This window comes from Lissotriton vulgaris, chromosome 3_1 (genome assembly GCF_964263255.1).
Source record: "Lissotriton vulgaris chromosome 3_1, aLisVul1.2, whole genome shotgun sequence".
NCBI classification, from domain to species: domain Eukaryota; kingdom Metazoa; phylum Chordata; class Amphibia; order Caudata; family Salamandridae; genus Lissotriton; species Lissotriton vulgaris.
Genome location: NC_141689.1, coordinates 635,874,220 through 635,897,022, shown reverse-complemented (window position 1 = coordinate 635,897,022; position 22,803 = coordinate 635,874,220). Strand labels below are relative to the sequence as shown.

Sequence of the window (22,803 nt, the reverse complement as noted above, 5' to 3'; positions counted from 1 at the left end):
TCGTGTGAAATACAATTCCTAACGTGGAAAGTGGCTTTTTAGTGGCAATTACATCACTTAGAAGAGTTAGTGAGCTGCAAGCCCTAACTATTCAGGAGCCATTCATCCAAATTCACGCTAATAGGGTAGTGCTACGTACAAACCCTAAATTTATGCCAAAGGTGGTATCCCAGTTTCACATCAATCAAACTATAGAACTGCCAGTGTTCTTCCCAAATCCAGATTCAGTGGCAGAAAGAGCTCTACATACACTAGACGTTAAGAGAGCTCTCCTGTACTATATAGACAGAACAAAAAATTTCAGAAAAACTAAGCAACTGTTTGTTGCCTTTTCACCTCAGCACAAAGGCAACCCCATTTCTAAATCAGGTTTAGCCAGATGGATTGTTAAGTGCATACAAATCTGTTATCAAAAAGCTAAACGCACATTAACAGCTCCCCCAAGAGCGCATTTAACACGCAAGCTAGGGGCATCCATGGCTTTCCTAGTAAACATTCCTCTAGAAGAAATATGTAGAGCAGCCACATGGTCTACCATACACACATTTACCAAACACTACTGCGTAGATGTACACTCCAAACAGCAAGCAGCTGTAGGACAGGCTGTTCTCAAGACTCTTTTTCAGACTGCTGCAGCTGGCACAGGCAACCACCGCTAAGGGGGAGACTGCTATACATTCTATGCACAGATATGAATACAGCAGCCCACATGCTTTGAACGGAATATGCTACTTACCAGTATGCATCTGTTCTTGGCATGTAGGGCTGCTGACATTCATATCGCCCGCCCTCCTCCCCGGTGCCTGTTGCAGCTATAGCACTCAGAATTAATCTCTAGCATGGACATCACTTACTGTATCATACTCCATCTCTGCCACAATAGCGAAAAACAATCTGAGGATAGAAAGGATGCCCATGCGCACTGTAGTCCGGGGGAGGAGCCACCTATCTCGTGATACTTCGAAGACTCTTCCAGGACAACAATGTGCAATCATCAGGACCCAACACTAGGCGGCGATCTATGCACAGATATGAATGTCAGCAGCCCTACATGCCAAGAACAGATGCATACTGGTAAGTAGCATACTCCTATTAAGGGGCATTACTTATCTCTTTCCTCCTTCTCCCTTCGTAATGCCCCCGTGGGACTTGAACCTGGTCTTAACCTATCCCTTCGAGCCTCTTCACAACTGTCCTCTCAGGCTTCTCATTCTGAAGACCACTTTCCTTGTTGCCATCACCTGTGTGCGCAGAGTGAGTGAGCTCCAAGCTTTTTCTTCTAAGTCGCCTTTCTTCTCTATGCATCTGGAAAAAGTGGTGCTTAGGACGAGGCCTTTGTTTCTTCCCAGAGTGGTTACATCTTTTAACAATGGACAAACCATCACTTTGCCCACCTTTTTTCCACCTCTGCACCCTTCCAAGGAGGAGGAGAGACTCCACCGTCTGGTCCCCAAACGTGTGCGGTCTTTCTACGTTGACTGCACGAAAGATTTCCCGGTGGACAATCAACTCTTCGTTGGCTATGTGGGTGCCTAGAAAGGTCGGGCCATTAAAAAACGGGCCATCTCTAGATGGGTTGTCCTTTGTATTAAAATGTGCTACTCTTTGGTGTTGAAAGTACCTCCAGCAGGACTCCTCGCTCATTCCACTAGAGCTACGCCAACCACGTGGGCATTTTTGCACACATTCACAAGATATTACTGCCTGGTCCTTAGAGACTTCTACTTTGCCCATTCTGTCCTCCAGGACTTTCTGGTGTGAACTTAGTTCACAGACCCTCTTCCGGGGTTGGTATTTCTGGGGTATCTATTCAAGGGTAAGGAATCTATAACTAGCAGTCTCTTTCCGACTAACAAGTTATTTACCTTTTGTAACGATGTATCTATAAGAGACATATGTTGGTTATAGATTCCTTACCGCTCCACCCATACTCCCGCTCTGAGAACTGCCTTCTAGGGACAGGGACTGCCTTGCAGGGCCCTAGTTTAGCGCACCAGTGGTTTTGTCTCTGCGCTTCTGGCGTGGAAAGTTGTGTCAGAACTGCCATCAGCATGCAGAGGCGGCATCTAATTAGACACTGTGACTTTATCCCTGCAAACACGACGCCGACGACTGACCCGGAGTCGACCGACGCCACCCACCGACCCACAGTGGTACTGCTGAGAAACAATTCTCCGGATCCAGTCTGACGCCTCTCGTAATTCTAAGGTAAGAAATCTATAACTAACATATATCTCTTATAGATACATTGTTACTTTAGGTAAGTAACTTGTTCTTTAACTCCTCCAACTTGCAACATTTAACACCTCTTCCGAGGGCATCCAGCCCAGGTCCAGTGATGAGAGTCTGGCATGGCCTGGCGCTAAGGCTAGAACTTTTGTCTGATTTCCTTGGGTTGCACGTTCACTACTCCTGGATGGGTCCCATAGATCCATGTGTGTGGGGTGTTTAATCATTCCTAAATTAGGTCTAATTTTGGTGGGTCGTACCATTGTTGCGCCAAGGTAGCACCCGAGAATCTGCCTGCTAAGGGTAGTACTTCACACCTTTGGACACTCCCAGGGCCCTATAATAATCTTGTTTAAACTATATAATAAAGATCCATCCAGAATTGGTAGGTAAATGCATTCCCACCAGCATTTACTTTCACACTTTTATTTTATACCTATGCACAGGTGCAATTACATGCTTTGTACAGCATTGTCCAAAATGACCACAAAACATTTTTCACACAGACCACAATGGAAACACACACATTGTCTTTATTCATGCACTAGCATCTAATGCTTATTGTTTCATGTATCATCTCTCACTCCGTGTCCCTTCACATTTAAGCATAGGTGCAGCAACTAAACATAATAAAAACACAATTTTAGTCTGCATGTACAATATCGTACACTACTATTGAAGCCAACATGACAGACAAACACTGTAAAATCCATAGCACTCCCAAAGATGCATGCCCTCAATCTTGGTTTGCACCTTCCAAAGGGTATGGTGCACTATATAATTGCAACTACAGTTGACTATCGTATCCAACTTCACCTGGGTAGTTCTGTAATAATTATCTTCAAGTTGAAGCTTTTGTTTGGACTTGTGCTAATAGTTTGCGATGGGGAAAATGGAGTTTGCCATACTTATTTGTATAGGCTGCTTGAGAAGCTGTCCCTCACGTTCTCCATCATGCTTGAAATGCTGTCCGGAGCTCATTTTTTGGGCTTAAGTATACCGGCTTATTTTATGCCTGTTTCAAAGGAACCCCATCTGATGCTGGCATCTGTTGAATTTCCTGTACTATATTTTTGTAATGAAAGTATGAATACGCTCTAATAAGCCTCAGCCTCCCTGGTGACGGATAGATTTCACACATCTGTAATGTCTGTCAGTAGTTTACTTCAGAGAGAAAGATGGTAGAATGTTAAATGCACAGTGGTATTTTACCTTTTCATTCATGAGTAAAAAAAAAAGAAAACACATTGTCCAGTCTTTGAGATTTAAATGTATGTTTCTAGTTTTAAAAGTATACATTATGCAAAAACATCATGAACCTGTGGACAACCATTTATACAAATGCCACTGATTAACAGAGGATCTTTGCTAGCCAGTGTTTGCGTCACTGTTTAAACTTTGGTAATAATTCACTTTTTGTTCTTTCTTTTTATAGTTATGATAAACAAAAATGGTGTGAAGTGTGCAGAAAACTTGTCGACCTTTATCATCAGGAAAATAAGTATTTGCAGGTAAGTGGTTTAAGCTGTGTAGCATTTTCGTTTTTTATACAGCAACAAAAATCTCTCCATCTAAGAGATCCAGGACCAATATAAACACGTATACAGACAATGTGAAGAGATTTCATAGTCCTGATATCGAAGCAGAATTTTAGCATGCGTATAGAAGGTGTATTTCCATAGATGGATTTTATATCCATGTTCTGCCTTTTAGGCCTAGCCAAAGATGACACTGCTGTAGTGTTGCTTGCAAGACATTCTGTTTACTAAAAGGGGCTTGGAGCCTGCCAATTTCGTCACTGTCACTCTTCTTTGCTGCCTCCTAATTTGTCAGCACTTGCTGGTTTCACTTCCTCTTCTTTCATTTGGAGAATGGACCAAATACTGATTGCTTGATTTTAATTAGTATCCCTCAATTTCTTGCGCTGTTATTGAGGTCTATTTTTTCTTTCGTCCTTTGCCCATGTTGTTACTTCCTCCCACACTCCATTGTACATGTTGCTTCTTCCCTCCCACTTCCCACCATCCCTTTGTCCCTGTTTTACCTTCCTTACCACCTCCCATTGTCCCATGTTTCTTCTTAACATATTGACTTTGTTGCCTACCCCCCAACTACCATAAGAAAAGAAAGCTCTTTGATACGGCCACTGCTAGCCATGTCAAATCGCTTTTGATTTTACTCTCCTGTTGTCCATGTTGTTACTAATGTTGTCCGTGTTGCTTCTTCCTTCCAACCCTCCAAATGTTATTTCTTCCCTCCCACCCTCCTGTTGTCCGTGCTGATTCTCCCTACGTTGTCTGTGTTGATTCTTGGCTCCCATTGTCTGTCTTAATTCTTCCCTGCCGCCCTCCCATTGTCCGTCTTGATTCCTCCCTCTAGCCCTCAGGTTGTCCGTCTTGATTCTTCCCTCTCTCCCTTCTGTTGACCGTCTTGATTCTTCCCTCTCGCCCTCCAGTTGTCCGTCTTGATTCTTCCCTCTCGCCTGCCCATTGTCCGTCTGGATTCTTCTCTATCACCCTCCTGTTGTCCGTCTTTATTCTACCCTCTCGCCCTCCCGTTGTCCGTTTGGATTCTTCTCTCCTGCCCTCCCTTTGTCCGTCTTGATTCTTCCCTCCCGCCCTCCTTTTTCCATCTTGATTCTTCCCTCTCGCTCTCCAGTTGTCCGTCTTGATTCTTTCTTCTCGCCTGCCCATTGTCCGTCTGGATTCTTCTCTATCACCCTCCTGTTGTCCGTCTTTATTCTACCCTCTCGCCCTCCCGTTGTCCGTTTGGATTCTTCTCTCCTGCCCTCCCTTTGTCCGTCTTGATTCTTCCCTCCCGCCCTCCTTTTTCCATCTTGATTCTTCCCTCCCGCCCTCCTTTTTTCCGTCTTGATTCTTCCCTCCCGCCTTCCTCTTTTCCGTATTGATTCTTCCCTCCCGCCCTCCTTTTTCCATCTTGATTCTTCCCTCCCGCCCTCATTTTTTCCGTCTTGATTCTTCCCTCCCGCCTTCCTCTTTTCCGTCTTGATTCTTCCCTCACGCTCTTTCTTTGTCCATCTTGATTCTTCCCTCTTGTTGTCAGTCTTTATTTTTCCCTCCCGCTGTCAGTCTTGATTGTTCCCTCCGCCCTCTTGTTGTCAGTCTTGATTCTTCCCTCCTGTTGTCAGTGTTGAGTCTATATTGTCGATGTTGCTTCTGTCCTCCCACCCTCCTGTTGTGTGTTGATTCTTCCCTTCCAACCCCGTTGCCTGTGTTGATTCTTCCCTCTCACCCCCTGTTGTCTGTGTTGATTCTTCCCTTCCACCTCCTGTTGTCTGTGTTGATTCTTCCCTCACATCCCATTGTCTGTATTAATTCTTCCCCGCACCCCCTGTTGTCTGTGTTGATACTTTCCTCCCACCCCACGGTGTCCGTCTTGATTCTTCCCTCCCATTGTACATCATGATTCTTCCCTCCCACCCTCACGTTGTCAGTCTTGATTCTTCCCACCCGCCCTCCCCTTGTTGCCTTTTCCCCTCTCCCACCCTCCCCTTGTTGCTTTTTTACCTCTCCCCTCCCCTTGTTGCTTTTTTCCCTCTCCCCTCCCCTTGTTGCTTTTTTCCCTCTCCCCTTGTTGCTTTTTTCCCTCTCCCCTCCCTTTGTTGCTTTTTTCCCCTCTCCCCTTGTTGCTTTTTTCCCATCCCACCTTCTCCATGTTGCTTTTCCCACTCCCAGCCTCCCCTTGTTGCCCCCCACCCTCCCCTTCTTGTATTTTCCCCTCCCACCCTCCGCTTGTTGCTTTCCCCTACCCCCTCCCATTGTTGCTTTCCCCCTTCCACCCTCCCCTTGTTGCTTCCCCCCTTCCACCCTCCCCTTGTTGCTTCCCCCCTCCCACCCTCCCCTTGTTGCTTTTTCCCCTCTCCCACCCTCCCCTTGTTGCTTTTTCCCCTCTCCAACCCTCCCCTTGTTGCTTTTTCTCCCCCCACCCACCCTCCCCTTTTGCTTTTTCTCCCCCCACCCACCCTCCCCTTTTGCTTTTTCTCCCCCCACCCACCCTCCCCTTTTGCTTTTTCTCCCCCCACCCACCCTCCCCTTTTGCTTTTTCTCCCCCCACCCACCCTCCCCTTTTGCTTTTTCTCCCCCCACCCACCCTCCCCTTTTGCTTTTTCTCCCCCCACCCACCCCCCCCCTTTTGCTTTTTCAACCCCCACCCACCCCCCCCTTTTGCTTTTTCAACCCCCACCCACCCCCCCCTTTTGCTTTTTCAACCCCCACCCACCCCCCCCTTTTGCTTTTTCAACCCCCACCCACCCCCCCCTTTTGCTTTTTCAACCCCCACCCACCCCCCCCTTTTGCTTTTTCAACCCCCACCCACCCCCCCCTTTTGCTTTTTCAACCCCCACCCACCCCCCCTTTTGCTTTTTCAACCCCCACCCACCCCCCCCTTTTGCTTTTTCTCCCCCCCACCCACCCCCCCTTTTGCTTTTTCTCCCCCCCACCCACCCCCCCTTTTGCTTTTTCTCCCCCCCACCCACCCCCCCTTTTGCTTTTTCTCCCCCCACCCACCCCCCCTTTTGCTTTTTCTCCCCCCACCCACCCCCCCCTTTTGCTTTTTCTCCCCCCACCCACCCCCCCCCTTTTGCTTTTTCTCCCCCCACCCACCCCCCCCCTTTTGCTTTTTCTCCCCCCACCCACCCCCCCCCTTTTGCTTTTTCTCCCCCCACCCACCCCCCCCTTTTGCTTTTTCTCCCCCCACCCACCCCCCCCTTTTGCTTTTTCTCCACCCACCCACCCCCCCCTTTTGCTTTTTCTCCCCCCACCCACCCCCCCCTTTTGCTTTTTCTCCCCCCACCCACCCACCCCTTTTGCTTTTTCTCCCCCCACCCACCCACCCCTTTTGCTTTTTCTCCCCCCACCCACCCACCCCCCCCTTTTGCTTTTTCTCCCCCCACCCACACCCCCCCTTTTGCTTTTTCTCCCCCCACCCACACCCCCCTTTTGCTTTTTCTCCCCCCACCCACACCCCCCTTTTGCTTTTTCTCCCCCCACCCACACCCCCCCCTTTTGCTTTTTCTCCCCCCACCCACCACCCCCCCTTTTGCTTTTTCTCCCCCCACCCACCCCCCCCTTTTGCTTTTTCTCCCCCACCCACCCCCCCTTTTGCTTTTTCTCCCCCACCCACCCCCCCCCTTTTGCTTTTTCTCCCCCACCCACCCCCCCCCTTTTGCTTTTTCTCCCCCACCCACCCCCCCCTTTTGCTTTTTCTCCCTCACCCACCCTCCCCTTTTGCTTTTTCTCCCTCCACCCACCCTCCCCTTTGCTTTTTCTCCCCCACCCACCCTCCCCTTTGCTTTTTCTCCCCCACCCACCCTCCCCTTTTGCTTTTTCTCCCCCACCCACCCTCCCCTTTTGCTTTTTCTCCCCCCACCCACCCTCCCCTTTTGCTTTTTCTCCCCCCACCCACCCTCCCCTTTTGCTTTTTCTCCCCCCACCCACCCTCCCCTTTTGCTTTTTCTCCCCCCACCCACCCTCCCCTTTTGCTTTTACCCCCCTCCACCCACCCTCCCCTTTTGCTTTCCCCCCTCCCCTTTTGCTTCCCCCCCCACCCACCCTCCCCTTTTGCTTTCCCCCCCTCCCCTTTTGCTTCCCCCCCCACCCACCCTCCCCTTTTGCTTTCCCCCCCTCCCCTTTTGCTTCCCCCCCCACCCACCCTCCCCTTTTGCTTTCCCCCCCCCACCCACCCTCCCCTTTTGCTTTCCCCCCCCCACCCACCCTCCCCTTTTGCTTTCCCCCCCCACCCACCCTCCCCTTTTGCTTTCCCCCCCCACCCAACCTCCCCTTTTGCTTCCCCCCCCCACCCACCCTCCCCTTTTGCTTTCCTCCCTCCCACCCTTACTGTCTTGCTTTTTTCCTCTCCCACCCTCCCCTTGTTGTTTTGTCCCCTCCCACCCCCCCTTGTCACTTTTCCCCTTCCACCCTCCCATTGTTGCTTTTCCCCCCTCCCATCTTCTCCTTGTTGCTTTTTTACCTCCTACCCTCGTTGCTTTTTTCCGCAACCCACCCTCCTCATGTTGCTTTTTCCCCCTAGTTCTTTTTTCAACCCTCCCACCCTCCTCTTGTCACATTTCCCTTTCCACTGTCCCCTTGTTGCTTTTCCCCCTCCCATCCACCCCTTGTTGCTTTTTTCCCTCAAACTCTCCCCTTGTTGCTGTTTTCCCCTCCCACCTTCCCCATGTTGCTTTTTCCCCTCCCACCCGTTGTTGCATTTTTCCCCTCCAACCCTTCCATTGTTGCTTCTCCCTCCCATCCTCCCCTTGTTGCTTTCCTCCTTCCACCCTCCCACTCTATCTCCTTGTCCATTTGCTTTTTTCCCCTTCCACCCTCCCCTTGTCGTTGTTGCTTTCCCCCTCCCACACTCCCCTAGTTGCTTTTCCCCTCCCACCCTCTCCTTGTTGCTTTTTCCCCTCCTACCCTCCCCTTGTTGCTTTTGCCCCTTCCCACCCTCCCCTTGTTGCTTTTTCCCCCTCCCACCCTCCCCTTGCTGGTTATTCCCCCTCCCACCCTCTGCTCTGTCCCCGAAGTCGTCGACACTGTTCTCGACAGCGAGAGACCCCCATGGATCCATGCTTGGATCCCAGCCGATGTCGGTTGGTCTAGTACGACCTCCGTTGACTGCGCCGCCGCCAGCCGGCTTGCCGACTGACGCCATCCCCGGCTTCCACCCCGACGTGGGGACGGTGCCGGACCGGTGTCGATCGTCACCGATGGGGGATTTCCATCCCTTTCTCCATCCACTTCCTTCTTTTCCACCTGCCCGGCAGGTTTTTGAGGACGGGTAGGACTGGGAGGTGTCTGAGGACCCTCTCGCAGCCCGATGTGAGATAGACCCAGACTGGGACGAGGAAATGGAGGTTGCAGGTGACCTTAAATTTACTCTAGAACCTGGCACACTATCTCCTCCTACCGTTGCTACGGAGGAGGGTGGTACATATTCTGTGGTGTTGTGTAGGGCGGCCGAGGATCTTCACCTCGAGCTTACTACGGTGGCCGTCAGGACTAACCCCCTGATAGAAGTGCTTCGGCCGGTGTTTTCCTCTGCGGATCATCTGTTGCCCTTTAATGATGCACTTTCGGACGTTCTTTTGGGCACCTGGTTCAGGCCTAACACTAGAGCTCCTGTGGATAAGAATGTGGCCGATGCCATCGCCCGGCCCCGGGTGACCCTATTTTCCTCTCCCAACACCCTACCCCTGAGAGCTTGGTTGCTCAAGCCTATGCGTCCCCTAGCCCATTCCCTTCCGCACCTCTGGACAGCGAATCCCAAAAACTGGAACAATTTGGGAAGAAAATTTTTACATGCCTCTTGGGCTGCTATCCCATTCTGTATGGGACACAGTTGCCCAGGTGCTGCCTCAGTGTCTGGAGGAGGCCCGGACGATGCTCTCCCAAGGTATTGTTGAGGGGAGAGACGCTGCCAAGTTAATGATTAGTTGTGGCCTTGATACTGCCGACTCGCTGGGCAGAGCGATTTCCTGCGACAGTGGCGCTACGCCGCCACACCTGGTTGAGGACAACTGGATTTTCTGGGATGTTCAGAACACTCTGATGGACTTGCCCTTTGATGGCACTCGCCTTTTTGGCGACAAGGCAGACAGTGCGTTGGAGTGTTTTAAGGACTCACGGGCTACGGCCAAGTCCTTAGGCCTTTCGGCCACGCGCACTGCTTCTGCTTTTCGCTCCTTTCGTGGTCACGGAAGGGGCGCCCAAACACGTTTGTTTCAGAGCCACAGGCCTGCGCAGCAACAGTCTCAGCGCAGCTGGGGACGTGGGACCCGCAGAGGTGGGTCACGGGGCCAGCGGGCGGGTCAGTCCACCACCTCCCCTTCAGTCACTGCCTCCAAACATTCCTAGTCCGGTGTTTAAGGCCCACCACACACCAGTGGGTGGCAAGATTCGCTATCACCTCCCCCACTGGCGCACCATCACTTCAGACAGGTGGGCTGTGCAGATAGTCCGACGGGGCGACTCCCTCCCCTTCGAGAATACCCCTCAAGCCATGCCACCTCAGTTGTGCAAGGCCTCTTTCAACAGTGGGGAGAGCCTTGGTTCGATCTATTCGCCACCAAAGAGAACGCGCAATGTCATCACTTCTGCGCATTGCAATTTCCAAGGCAGCACTCGCTCGGCGACGCTTTCTGTCATGAGTGGAGCTGCGGTCTATTGTACGCTTTTCCGCCTATACCACTTCTACCCAGAGTGCTGAAGAAGATCAGGCGCGGCTAGGCCCAAGTCATTCTTGTGGCTCCAGACTGGGCTCGAAGAGTTTGGTTTCCTGAGCTACTTCATATGAGCATGGATCCCCGATCTGACTGCCTCTTCGGGCGGACCTTCTGTCGCAGAAGCAGGGGACGGTCCTCCCCCCGAACCTGTCCAGCCTCCACCTACATGCATGGAGATTGAGCGGCGACAGTTGACTTTCCTCCTGAAGTCTGTCATATAATTCTGGCAGCCAGGCGTCCCTCCACTAAATCGGTATACGCCTGCAGGTGGAAAAGATTTGTGGCATGGTGCACAGCAGAGGCTGTGGATCCCCTTTCTGCCCCTCTTTCAGAAGTCCTTTTGTTTCTTCTTTCTCTGGCGCCGCAGGACTCTGCTCTTTAGGGCTATCTTTCTGCAATTTCGGCCTTTCTCAGGCTCCCTGATCAGCCCTCTCTTTTCAATTCCCCTGTTGTAAGTTGATTTCTCAAATGCATTACTCACCTTTTCCCCCCTGTTCCATTTGTAATGCCTCAGTGGGACTTTAATCTGATTCTTACCTATTTGATGTGTGTGAGAAGTTGGCCTCGTATATGATGTTCACTATTCTAGTGAACACCTTGCACCAGTCCAAACAACCCTTATGGTGATGGTTGTAAAGTTAACCTTATAGACCAGCTATCCTAGAGGTAGCGTGGACAGAACAGTCTTAGGCTAAAAGACTCTTGAGGGCGTGTAAAGCAAGCTGGTTTACCATATGTAACCCCTTGAATATCAAATGAAATGACACCACACAGGATATATATAAAATATATATGTATTTATTTACCAACACACTCCTCTGCACTCTTTGAGATCAGAGGCAAAAGCACATAACAAGTTACACTTAGAAATACTTTAAATAGCACAATTTACAGTTAGGCCCTAGGGGCACGTAAAACCATATACTAAGTAAGTGGTATAGGAACCACGACTTGGGAAAGGAAGAGGCCTAGGGAATCGCTGGGGCTACACTATCTGACCCTTAGGTTAGGAGTAGGAGGCCCACAGGCGGCGTGTGCAGTGTCAGTACACTGACGCGAGAGTCAATAGAAAGCCAATGGGAACTTAGAAGGTAAGCAAATGAAGGTTTTGGACACTTCCGGTCTAGCTAGAAGGAAACAACTAAAAACCTAGATACTTGGATAGTCAATACCCTTGAGAGCACCGAAGTACTTGCGTTACCTCACCCACAGGAAGCGGGTGCATAGGTGTGAAGATGTCGGGTTTCGCCGTTGAAGTCTATGGAGCCTGTGAAGAAAGATGCTGCAGGCGACCACGAGGAAGATGTCCGGGTGGATCCAAGGGTGGATCTGAGTTGGAGAAGACCTGAAAGCAGAGGGGACAGAGTCTAGGTCACTAGCCAGTGACCGGGTGGAACCTGGAAGGAACCAGACGTCGTCGAGGAGCAATCAGGGTGGTGGGGTGAAGCTTGTCGTTGCAGCCACGTGGACCAGGAGGCGTCGAGGACGACCAGGTGCTGGAGAAGAGCTGTCCCACGAAGGTTCTCGCAGATGGAGGGATCGGCTTCAAGATCGTAGCCAACAAGCCTAAGCAAAGGCAACCCACGCAGGATACACAAAGAGCTTCTGGTGCAGACCAGGAGGGTCTGAGGTACTTCACCTTTTTAGGGAAGCAAGTGCCAGTCTGGAGAAACCAGACCAGCGGTGGATTCTCAAAAGGATCGTCGTCAGAGGGCTACTAGCCAACGGGCCAGCAACCGGACAACGCGCCGAGCAGAACACAAGCAGAAGGGCCCCACGCAGATCTCGTGGAGTGTGGGGGGCTGGTCTTCAGTGCAGGTGGATCTCGGTGTCGGGGTGTCTCAGTCCCCAGGGCACAGCTTCGAGGAGGCCTCAGGAGCTGCGCTGTTAGCAAGTGGAAGACTTTCCAAGTTACCTGCTTCCACGGGTCCAAACGCCTTCCACGGGGCTCAGCTGTGCTGGAGTCGTGCAGTGGGGTCAGAGGGATCCGGGAGTCGAGGTCTTGTCAGGCTCTGTGCTCTGGGTCCGGCAGGAACTGGGACAAAGCGAGCTGTCGAGTTGCTGGATGGTGCCTGGTTGCCCAGGGTGGTCACTCCTTGGCCACAAGGGAGATTTCTTCAGTCTTCAGTTCAGGTGAATGTCGAAGGGTCCAGAGTTTCGTCTTCAGTCGATTCCAGGATTATTCAAAAGTCTCCTGGGTCAGCTCCTACCTTTATACAACTAAAGGGGGCTGGTTTGGTCACTAGGTCCCTCCTATGGGTGGGACCAGGAAGGGGGGTGGTCACACCCCCTTTCCTTTGTGCAGTTTTGCGCCAGAGCTGGGGCTCGAGTGCCCCAGGAACCGGTTTGAACTGGGGTATGCATGGAGCACCTAGAGTGCTCCAGGCAGTGTCTGATTCTATTCAGCCCTCCCTGTCCCAATACACATCCTCCTGTCTGGGGTGGTGCTCGCACCTCCCCAAGCAGGAAACCTATTGTCCACACCTCCGTGACTGGAAGGACTCCCAGCAGCAGGAGGTCAGACTTGTGTCTGTGGCAGCAGCATCCATTTTGTTATGGTGGGGCTCTGGTTAACTTTAACCAGGATAGTCAGAACTAACATGTCTTCTCTCTCTAGAAGGGTGGAATGCTACCCCCGTCGCCAGAACTTGCGTTCGGTAGTATTCCAAAGTGTATGACACCTTACACAACATGTTTTGATAAAGCCAAACCAAAGTTAGCATTAACCGCGAGGATTATAATGCACTTAAGAGTATATGGTATGGCAATATCATAGAACAGCTATAAGGACATGGTTCCGAAAGCTGCAGATAGGCTCAGCTCATGCTAGAGCACGATCTCTCACATAACCAAGCACTCTGCCTTCAGGATTGTTAAGGCCTGCCATTTGAGTGACTTATAGGTTACTATGTGTCAATATGTAAGTAGGTATAGGAATACCACACCTAAGCAAGGGGTGATTACACGACCTTGCCCCAGCTGAGTGATCAGCCAGTTGTGTCTATTTGAGTGTCCAGCCAGGGGTGGTACAATACATGCTGCAGCCCCTGGTAGGCCTTGGTTACTCCTATGCCCTGAGTACCTAAGGTACACTTTTACAGGGGCTGACAAGGTGACCCAATTCCCAATTGTGTATGTACCTAGAGTACATGGCTTGAATTTAGAGAGAGTGCATCTGGGCTGTGGGTCTGATTAGCAGGCCCACAGTCGCATCTAAGTCGAAAACCAGTAAAGCAAAAGCAAAAAGTGGGGGTGACCATAGGAAGCAGACCCTACTCTCCTACAATGTGCGCTCCCTTTGAGCTGCTTTACAACTGTCCTCTTCGTTTATTAACTTTGAAAACAGTTTTCCTGGTTGCCATCACCTCCCTTTTTCTAAGCATTATTGCCTTGACAGTCCAGCCCAGAGAGACCGCTTCTTTGGCCGTTCTGTTCTCCGTGACTTTCTGGTGTGTGTTCTTGTTCCACAGACCCACCACCGGGGTTGGTATTGCTGGGGTATCTAGTCTAAGGTAAGGAATCTATCACTAACGTGTTTTTTTCAGATGAACAAGTTACTTACCTTCAGGTAACGATATATCTGTAAGAAACATTAGTTAGTGGTAGATTCCTTACCGCCCCACCCATCCTCCCCGTTCTGCGAACTGATTTCTACTGTTAGGTTTAGGGTCACCTCTTTCAGGGCCCTAGTTTCAAAGCACCAGTGGTCGGTATCTTGCACAGCTCTGCGTTCCTGGCGCGGAAAGTCGTGTACAGAACTGATGTCAGGGCTCGTGGGCGCATCAAAGTAGTTCCAGCGATGTCATTTCGGTGACTACGACGCCAACGATGTACGCAGAGCCGTACAACAGTGCCTACCGACGTGCAGGGGTACGGCTGACGAAAGTTTTCTGGATCCAGTCTCACACCTGGGGGTTATTCTAAGGTAAGGAATCTATCACTAACTAATGTTTCTTACAGATATATCGTTACCAAAGGTAAGTAACTTGTTCACCTAAACCCTGCACTCCCTATAGGAGGCAAATGCACTGCTGCACCTTTAAATAATACACGTAAAACAGCACTTCCAAAAGACAAGGCAATAAAACAAGACCCAGCAAACTCTTAAGGTGAGGCAAGAAAACAAATTCATTTGTATTTAAAGTGCCACACACATGTTTATTCATTCAATATTTTGGAAAGGAAGGCAAAATATATTGGTTAATGCAGACTCCCAAATATCAAGTAACTTGGGCAAAAAAACGGAATAACATGTTGTATATATACATGTAGTAAAGAGCATAGAAACTTAGAAATGATTTACACAAAGTTAGTAACACCTCAACAATCGATCATGCAACATCCTTGCCAATTCAAGCTGGAGAAGCCTTTCGACAGCCCAGGAAGGAGTTTGATCGGGACTCAAATCCAGATTCTTTTGTGGTAGTACTTCTACTCCACAAGTGAGCTCCCAGCTGCCTGCAAAGACTCCCCACCTTTTAATACCTTTTACTTAACATGAGGCGAAGGTTTTAGAAACCTCTCCCCCTTTCTACTGTTACGAAAAACCGAGCTGACCGTACTGATCTTTGTCAAGGTCAAGATAGAAAATGGCCAGGCCTCTGTATTTTGACTCCCGGACAGAGCTGTACATTGCACTCATTCTGCTGGCAACAATCTCTGCCCTTAACACCTTCGCTGCTTAGGCAATTCCCCTCCTGTGCTGGAAATTGCTATTTTCATTGTTTTATGACGAGCTGGGCTCGTCATCAGCACACGACCACTGTGCACCATGACGAGCCCAGCTCGTCATCAGCATCGAAAGGGTTAAAGGTACCAAGCATGTATCCCACACAACATGTTCCAGTTCCATCTGATTGGTGAGGAGCAAAAACAAGTAAAGAGCGAAAACATCCCCTCCCCACTTTGCAGCTACTTGCGAGCACAGAAAATGGAGTCTGTCACAGAAAATAGAGTCAGCACAGAAATTGAAGTCAATTATGCCAAATGGAGCCAGTGGTCAAAATATCATTCTTAATATCACTACCGGCACAAAGTCACATAGCACACAGAAACACCCACTTCTGAAAGTGGCATTTCAAAAACGTTTAATAATAAATCTGCTTTCACTAATAAGCATGATTTATCAATACTATTCCAAACAATTCCAAACATGGTCAAGCTACTCCTCTCATGTCATGAATTGCCACTGAAGCACATATCAGGGAATCCCCAATGCAAACCAAGGAAAGGGCAGCCTCACAGTAGTGAGAAACCAAATAGGCTGTTTGTCTCTACCAGGAAATGCCACACAGTTTCAGACATGGCTACCACTTTATATACCACGTTACGGTGGCAGTAAACTGCGCATGCAGGCCCTGCAATGGCAGAGGGCTGGAACAGGTTTGAAAGGCTACTTCAGTGGGTGGCGCAAGCAGCATTGCAAGCATACCAGTAGCATTTCATTTACAGGCCCTGGGTATGTGGGATACCACTGTACAAGGGACTTACTGGTAAATTAAATATACCAAACAGGTGTAGACCTATCTTGCCACGTTTACAAGAGAGAGCACATGCACTTTAGCACTGGTCAGCAGTGATAAAGTGCCCAGAGTCATAAAACCACCAGCAACAGGTCGGAGAAAATACAGTAGAAAGGCAATAAGTTCTGGGATGACCTTGCAAAAAGGGCCAAGCCCCAACACTCCCCTTGTCCCTTTCACTACGTTCCTCCCACCCTCCAGTTGCCCCTTTCGCTACGTTCCTACCACCCTCTAGTTGTCTTTGTTGCTTCATTCCTTCACATTCTCTAGTTGCTTCTGTTGCATAAACAAGACCTAGAGCTTGGTGTTAATCTTGTCTTGCCTATCTGGAAACATGCCCCTCATTTTGAAGGGTTAATACTAACTGAAAACTAGGGAAAACATTTTTGTTCCCCCTTCTTCTGACAGAAGGGGGATGTGCTTTTGCCATGAGCCTTTATCATCACATTCTGTAATGCCCTGACTGTTTTGTGAATTTGTTTGGCTTTCTCTTATCATCCCTGCTTTACATCTTGGATTTTTTAAATTCTTAATCCTAAACATTAGCCTATTCGGAAGCAATATTGGTGGTGAATATTGTAACCATATGGTAATGAGGTATGTTGTTTCCAAACAATGACAGATTGGTCGATTGTGGCAAAGACTGATAACAGTAAAGGAAGAGGAGGGTGCCGAAAAAGAAGAACTCCACCAGTTATGGAAAAGAATGATTCAACTACTGGCAAATACTATACACAACCAGGACAATGAAACACGGCAACTGGTAATACTCCCGGTTCCGGTCCTTCTTTAATATTTAAATACAAATATCTGCTCTTTTCTTTACTTTACATTTGTTTATATCCTTTTTAATGTTTATTTTTTTTGTTTAACACCTAAAGGAATTTTCCTCCTGTGCTGTCCCTCGTTGAAATGGGTGTGTTCGTGACGGAACCATTCCGTCATCAGCACAGCCCAACCGTGACTGATAACGGAATGGTTCCATCACAAGCATCGAAGGGCTTAATGCTAACTTATTACCATTATAGCCAACACTGTTTTCATAGGACTACCTAAAAAGAACCTGACATTTTTTATTACTATTTTTATTATTAACCTCTTATCTTGGAAGATCCGTGAGATACGGTCTTCCTTCTGGTGGGCTGGATGTCTGAAACGAATAATGAAGGCTAGGAATTGCCATCAAATAAGCTGCATCTTGTTATGAAGATGTTAGGCGGTAGATTGTGTGTGACTGTGAGAGGTCTACTTTTGCTTTCTTGAAGTTGGACTTGTGCCTCTATTATCACCATCTCCCCCTAACTCCATCTCCAAGTAGTAAACTGTCCCCTTTAATTGTTTTTTGGCAAAATATACAGGCATGGGAGCAATGCAAAGGTTCTTTGTGCTTACTTTGAAAATGCGAGACCTTTGGGTGTATTACATTAGCAACGCCTACTCCATTTTTTTCGTTACATTATTTTATTGTCTCAAATTGTTGACATCAATTATTGACACTGAAATTGGAACATCACATTAAATGAGCTGGACAGTGGATTGACAGCTTCTCTGCATACACACCGTACATGAAAGCATCTTAAAAAATTCCTCAATTTTGTAATGAAATCCCAAGAATTAGGGAAGCTAGAGTAGATAAAACCAATATAAGCTAGATAGAAATACATACTTTATCACAGTTGATTATATATTATAGATGTTTGCATAACTATGTAAAAAACTCAATAAAACGAATTAATTTTCAACTTTTCAGCTGCTGATCGCATTTGAGAAAGCACTTACCTCTGCTGAAAAGATTCCTAGTGATGACCATCAACGTATTTACAAAGATTTTATTCACTGTCTGTCTCAGGTAAGATATTTCTTTATTCATGGTTTTTTAATTTGTCGTACTTAGAAAAGACACCCCAAGCCTCGTTCTCTTCTGCCCCTATTTAAGGAAAAAGGTTCTGAAATGTCAAAGATAAGTCCTGTTTCTGCAGCACTTGTCAATTTGAGAAAATTTAAATTGTTTGTGTTCCTTTTTTTTTTACCCTCTTTCCTCAATTAATGAGACTTTCGTAAAACTGCCCTAATATTATATTCAGAACTCTCATTGTGGCCAAACCCTTTGCTATGTCTGCAGACCAGTTTTTTTATTTTGTTGCTTGAAGGTCTCTGGAAGTAGTTCTCTGCTTTTTTTGTTCTCAATGCCGCACACATTTTGTGATATTTAATTGTCATGGTTATTCATTTGGCTTTGTGAGGTTTTTGGGCTCTATGGTTGTTTGTGATTCTGTTTCAGTATGCTGGTCTATTTTGCATTTAAAGTCCGATAGTATTCTTTAGGTTCATTTTTACTATGGTCTTTAGTTGGAGGGCCAGTGACTGTCCATTTCGTCCATTTTTAAATTTGTCCATGAAGGATAGATTTGTGTCAGATTTTTGTAGCCCCATGGGATAAAGGAAGATACAGTAAATTTAATTGGGAAACTTTGATATATAGAGGGGCTAGCCAAACAATAGGGCAAAGAGCAGCCCTCATATACCAATGTTAAATACCTCTACTCCCACTTCCAAGTAGAATTTAGGGGAAAATATGCAGAGAGCTGAAAAAGGGGAGGGAAACTTGAGTAAATATCATTTCTGCCGTCATGTTTAATCAAGTGGCTCTGCCTGGTTGCTATTCTTTTTGGGCTACACCATTCGTTTCCCATTGTTTCGGTGCCTTTTGTGTAAGTTGGTCTCTGAAAATGAAGCCTGTTTTTTTTCTTTGCCTCACCTTGCTAGTGCTTTTAGTCGAGCACCACTCATTAGATTTCATTTGTCCCAATCCAACATTAGTTCTGTATGTTCCAGATGGGTATGGATGTGAGGTCACTGTGAAAGGGCTGAAACATGAATCCCAAAATCAGTTACTTGCTTTCCTGTTGGATTGCGATGTTTTACTCAGGTGAAAAAGCTTGTTTTGAAAGGATAATAATCCTCAGAAAGATATTCTTTGTGATATGTGAAAAACTGAATCCCTGGTGCCTAGTGGGGTTTTCTGCCCTCGAAAGGCCAAAAATGTCACCCCCTTTGGAAGCAACCCTTGCCCGAGGGGTCGCTTCCATTACAATCAAATAAATCCCTGGTGCCTAGTGAGGGCATTTCTGCTGCACCATCGCGATGCTGTGCGCGATCGTGCAGCAGAAATGCCCTGCAAAGAGACCTCTGGGGAGAGAAAAAATACTTTCCTCTCCCTGATGCACAAAGTACCCCCCCCCCCCCCCCTCCCCCACCCCTTCGGAGCAGGAAACCCCTACCTGCTCCTGTGGACTCCTGGAAGCAAATGGCTTCCAGCGCGTCTCGATGATCACGACACGCACTGTGTGCGCCGACTTCACGGGATTGCCACGAGGGGTGTTGAAGGTGTATCCCTGTTTGTGGGGAGTTGATGGGCTGCACATGCCCATGCCCATCGTGACTCATGATTGAACCGTTCCGTCATGAGCACAGAAGGGGTTAATGCAACATAGTTTTGAACTGAAGGAGAACAATATTAGAAAAACACTAACTTTTTTAGACTTCAATCATTTCGAAGCCAAAGTCCCCCGAGGACGGCATGGAACACTGAGACGGTAGGCATGCACACACAGCTTATTACCAGAGCAAGAGTAGCCCCAGAAGTCAAGCAGATAGGCCCAACCTCCCAAAAATTGCTGACTCAGTTCTTAAGGAAGGCATGTAGCCTATTCAAACGCGGACTAAAAGAATCGGTGCCAGCAAGGGGTAAGTGTTGATACTAACAGTACTGGGAGTATCTGAAGAGCAGCCATACTGGTGAATTAGTACTTCTAGGCAGTGACTACACAAAGAGTTTGGGGCATCTTCCCAGCCAGACTTGCATATCGTAAGAATGCACAAGAATGACTGAGATTGTACAACACAGGGCGGACTGTCTGTAGGGTGGCGGCCGGTTTTCATGCGGTGGCAGTGGTGTCGCTGTGGGGTGGGGGTTTTGATGGGGGTGCAGACCGCCCCAGGCGTCACAATTTTGGGGGTGGAGGCTGCCACCCCCTTCCCCCTCTCTTAAATGCAGGCGTAAGAATTGGCACAACACCCCCCTGCTCTAACCTGCGGCCGTCGCGGCCGCATGAAGCGCTGGCACCTCCAACCCTTTACCCTGCGCCCCCCATACCCTTCCCCCCCCAAACCTGTCTTCGATGAAGCCTAGCTATGCCAGTGTGCGGTGGGGCATTTAAAAATTTTTTTTACACTGAGGGCCGCAGTGCTAATATGGCCGGCAGCACTGCGAAAGCGTCTCTCACTAGCAGTGCTAATCGCTCAAACTCCAACAAATTTGAGGGCTATTTAATTTCCAATGCTTCTTTTAACAGGATGTTTCAAATCATATCGACTCTATTTTATAATTCTTCTTAAATGCCTGAACAGAGCAGACTTAGTTGAAATGGAATGCTGTGTATGTTTAGTTGCGAATTATTTTCCAGCCTTTTGAATGTGTTTCATTGTATTAGTCTCCCCATGAGAACGTGAAATTAAAAGAAGCGTGTGAAGATATGATGGCTCTCTACCCCAAGCTGAGCTATCCCTTAGAAGTCCTTGGCCTGAACTTCATTCAAACCGGTAAGCTATCTATTTATTTCCATTTTTTATCAACTAACCTGTGTGACCAATTGAGCTGCTGAGAACCATAAGAATCCTAACCCTTTCACTGCTCTTTGTTCCTCTAATATTCTTCTTAATGATCACAGATCTCTTGATTTGTCCTTACTTAATTTAGTAGAACAATTTTGGGTGTTAATGTTATGCGAGTTGAGAGAGACATCTGCTTGTTTTTGTAGTGTTATTTCTTGTTGATTACTTCCAGACTGGGTTGACTGTATGGTCATATGTTAAAGAAAGGTGTCTTTTGTATTCCTACATCTATAGTGGAAGGGTGATATATCGTTATTATTTGTTGGTTCTTCCTATGTGAGATTTTGTATTTAGGGAATTGTCAGTATGGAGTCTGTTTATAGTGGCAGAATGGTTGGCGGAATCAACTTGAATGAGCTGTTTCCGACTGTCATCTGTTTTCAGTAATTGCTTTTTGTTTCTTGCATCCATTATATTGTAGGACTCTTCAGATTCTTGTGAAGTGTATAGGAATGAGAGTGCTGAAAACATTGTGACTTCAAAAGGTTAATTAGCTTAAGCAGTGCTGATGAGTGAAATGACATGCAAAAGCCCATGTACCACACTGACATGGCAAAATATCTTGTGAGGCTTATTTTGCTACTACCTAGATATATTTAGCCGAGTAGACAAAGCTATATGTGTTGCAAAGATGTTCACTGTATTACGCCAAGGCATGTGGATTGGGGGAGACATACAATTTGGGTAATTCTGACCCAAACAAGCCTAAGATTAGCTCAAAGGCATCGGAAGGACGATTGGTCAGCAGAGTTACCACTGAGACAGAGATTAAGCTGGTGTTATGAGGAGGTCGGAGGATACTGGGTCAAAGAAGACACTGATGGTACAACGAAAACAGCTGGCACATGAAAGGAACACAATATTGTGCACGCCTGCTTTTAGTATATCAAAGGGAGGGGTGATGGACATTCTGTCTTGCAAATTTGCAGTTGCCCACAAATGCTGTCCCTCTGTGCCATTTCCAGGGATCGTTTGAAGCGGTCTCCTGGTGCTAGCTGCCAAAGCAAAGTCGACCAAAGGCATGTGGCCTATGGTCCTACTTTATATTGATTCGTAGAATTATTATTATTCTTACCCTTACTGCATTGTAACTGATTTGAGCTAGCATTGCAATATATGTAACTGTTTTGGAATTATTTAGTCAGCATTGCCAATATATGTGACTTTTTTGCTATTGTTCTTCTGTAGAGTTGTAATGTATCAGCTACACATGTTGCTCCTTACTTGGTGTCCTTGTTGATTTATACCTGATAAATAGGGTTTGAGGTGGTTGCAGGCAACTAGTCTAATGCAGTTCTATTGTGGGGTACCTGCTGTAGTTGTTTTACTGCTCTGGGGTGCCTCTGACCCCTCTTTCATCTCAGCAACTGTATTAAGTTAGGCTTGCTTGTGGACCATGGTTTGCTGAACATTTGTGGAACCTAAAGAAGTGACAATTCACTTGATGGCTGGCCGCACAGCTATAAGAGAAGTTCAATTCCTAATAATAAATTATATTGTATTACACAATTGTAGAATTCACACATCATGTTGTTGTTTATTCAATTAAAAAATGCATTTCGTAGTTTGTATCCATTTAAATTAACAAAAAGCGAAAACATATAACTACATTAACAACATCCAATGTCTCTGAAAGGATGATGAACAAAGTTTCTTCAATGTTGGGATACAAGCAAACTCAGGGCGCTCCTCTTAATATCAGGGAAAATGTATTATCTATATCCTTAATTAGATTAGGTGCATCTAGGGGAAGGGCGTGTATCCAACACCCCTATCTTTCCGTAACAAACAGAAATAGTACAATACCATATGCCCCTGAGCACACAATTATTAATAATCAGTAAATCAAGTTATCTTGGTGATTCCAATCAATCAGCAAACCACAAATAATATAGCAAATGTCCTTAGATTGTCCTTCAGAGTTTAATTCCAAAATGTTCCAAGTTAGTATCCAATAATTAATTCTTCAGTACATCAATTCAAATGGTGAAGGTCAAGTTGCCAACACGTGGTTCGTCGTGTGTACATTTCACACATAGACTTCCTCAGGGCTGAAACACAATATACAAAGGCCCTGTATTAGAATCATACATATTAATAACTTGTGGGAAAGCAAGATATAGTCCCCCATCACCACCG

General features: G+C 47.3%; 1 protein-coding gene across 1 annotated transcript in view; it reads left to right on the top strand.

The window, feature by feature from the left end:
• Positions 1 to 22,803, top strand: part of SKIC3 (SKI3 subunit of superkiller complex) — a 1,256,060-nt gene that overhangs the window by 176,242 nt on the left and 1,057,015 nt on the right. Inside the window, exons 5-8 of the mRNA XM_086960925.1 lie at positions 3,665 to 3,740; positions 16,613 to 16,753; positions 17,741 to 17,839; positions 20,484 to 20,592. Of these exons, the coding sequence (XP_086817051.1) occupies positions 3,665 to 3,740; positions 16,613 to 16,753; positions 17,741 to 17,839; positions 20,484 to 20,592 (425 nt within the window). The remainder of the gene's footprint in view (positions 1 to 3,664; positions 3,741 to 16,612; positions 16,754 to 17,740; positions 17,840 to 20,483; positions 20,593 to 22,803) is intronic.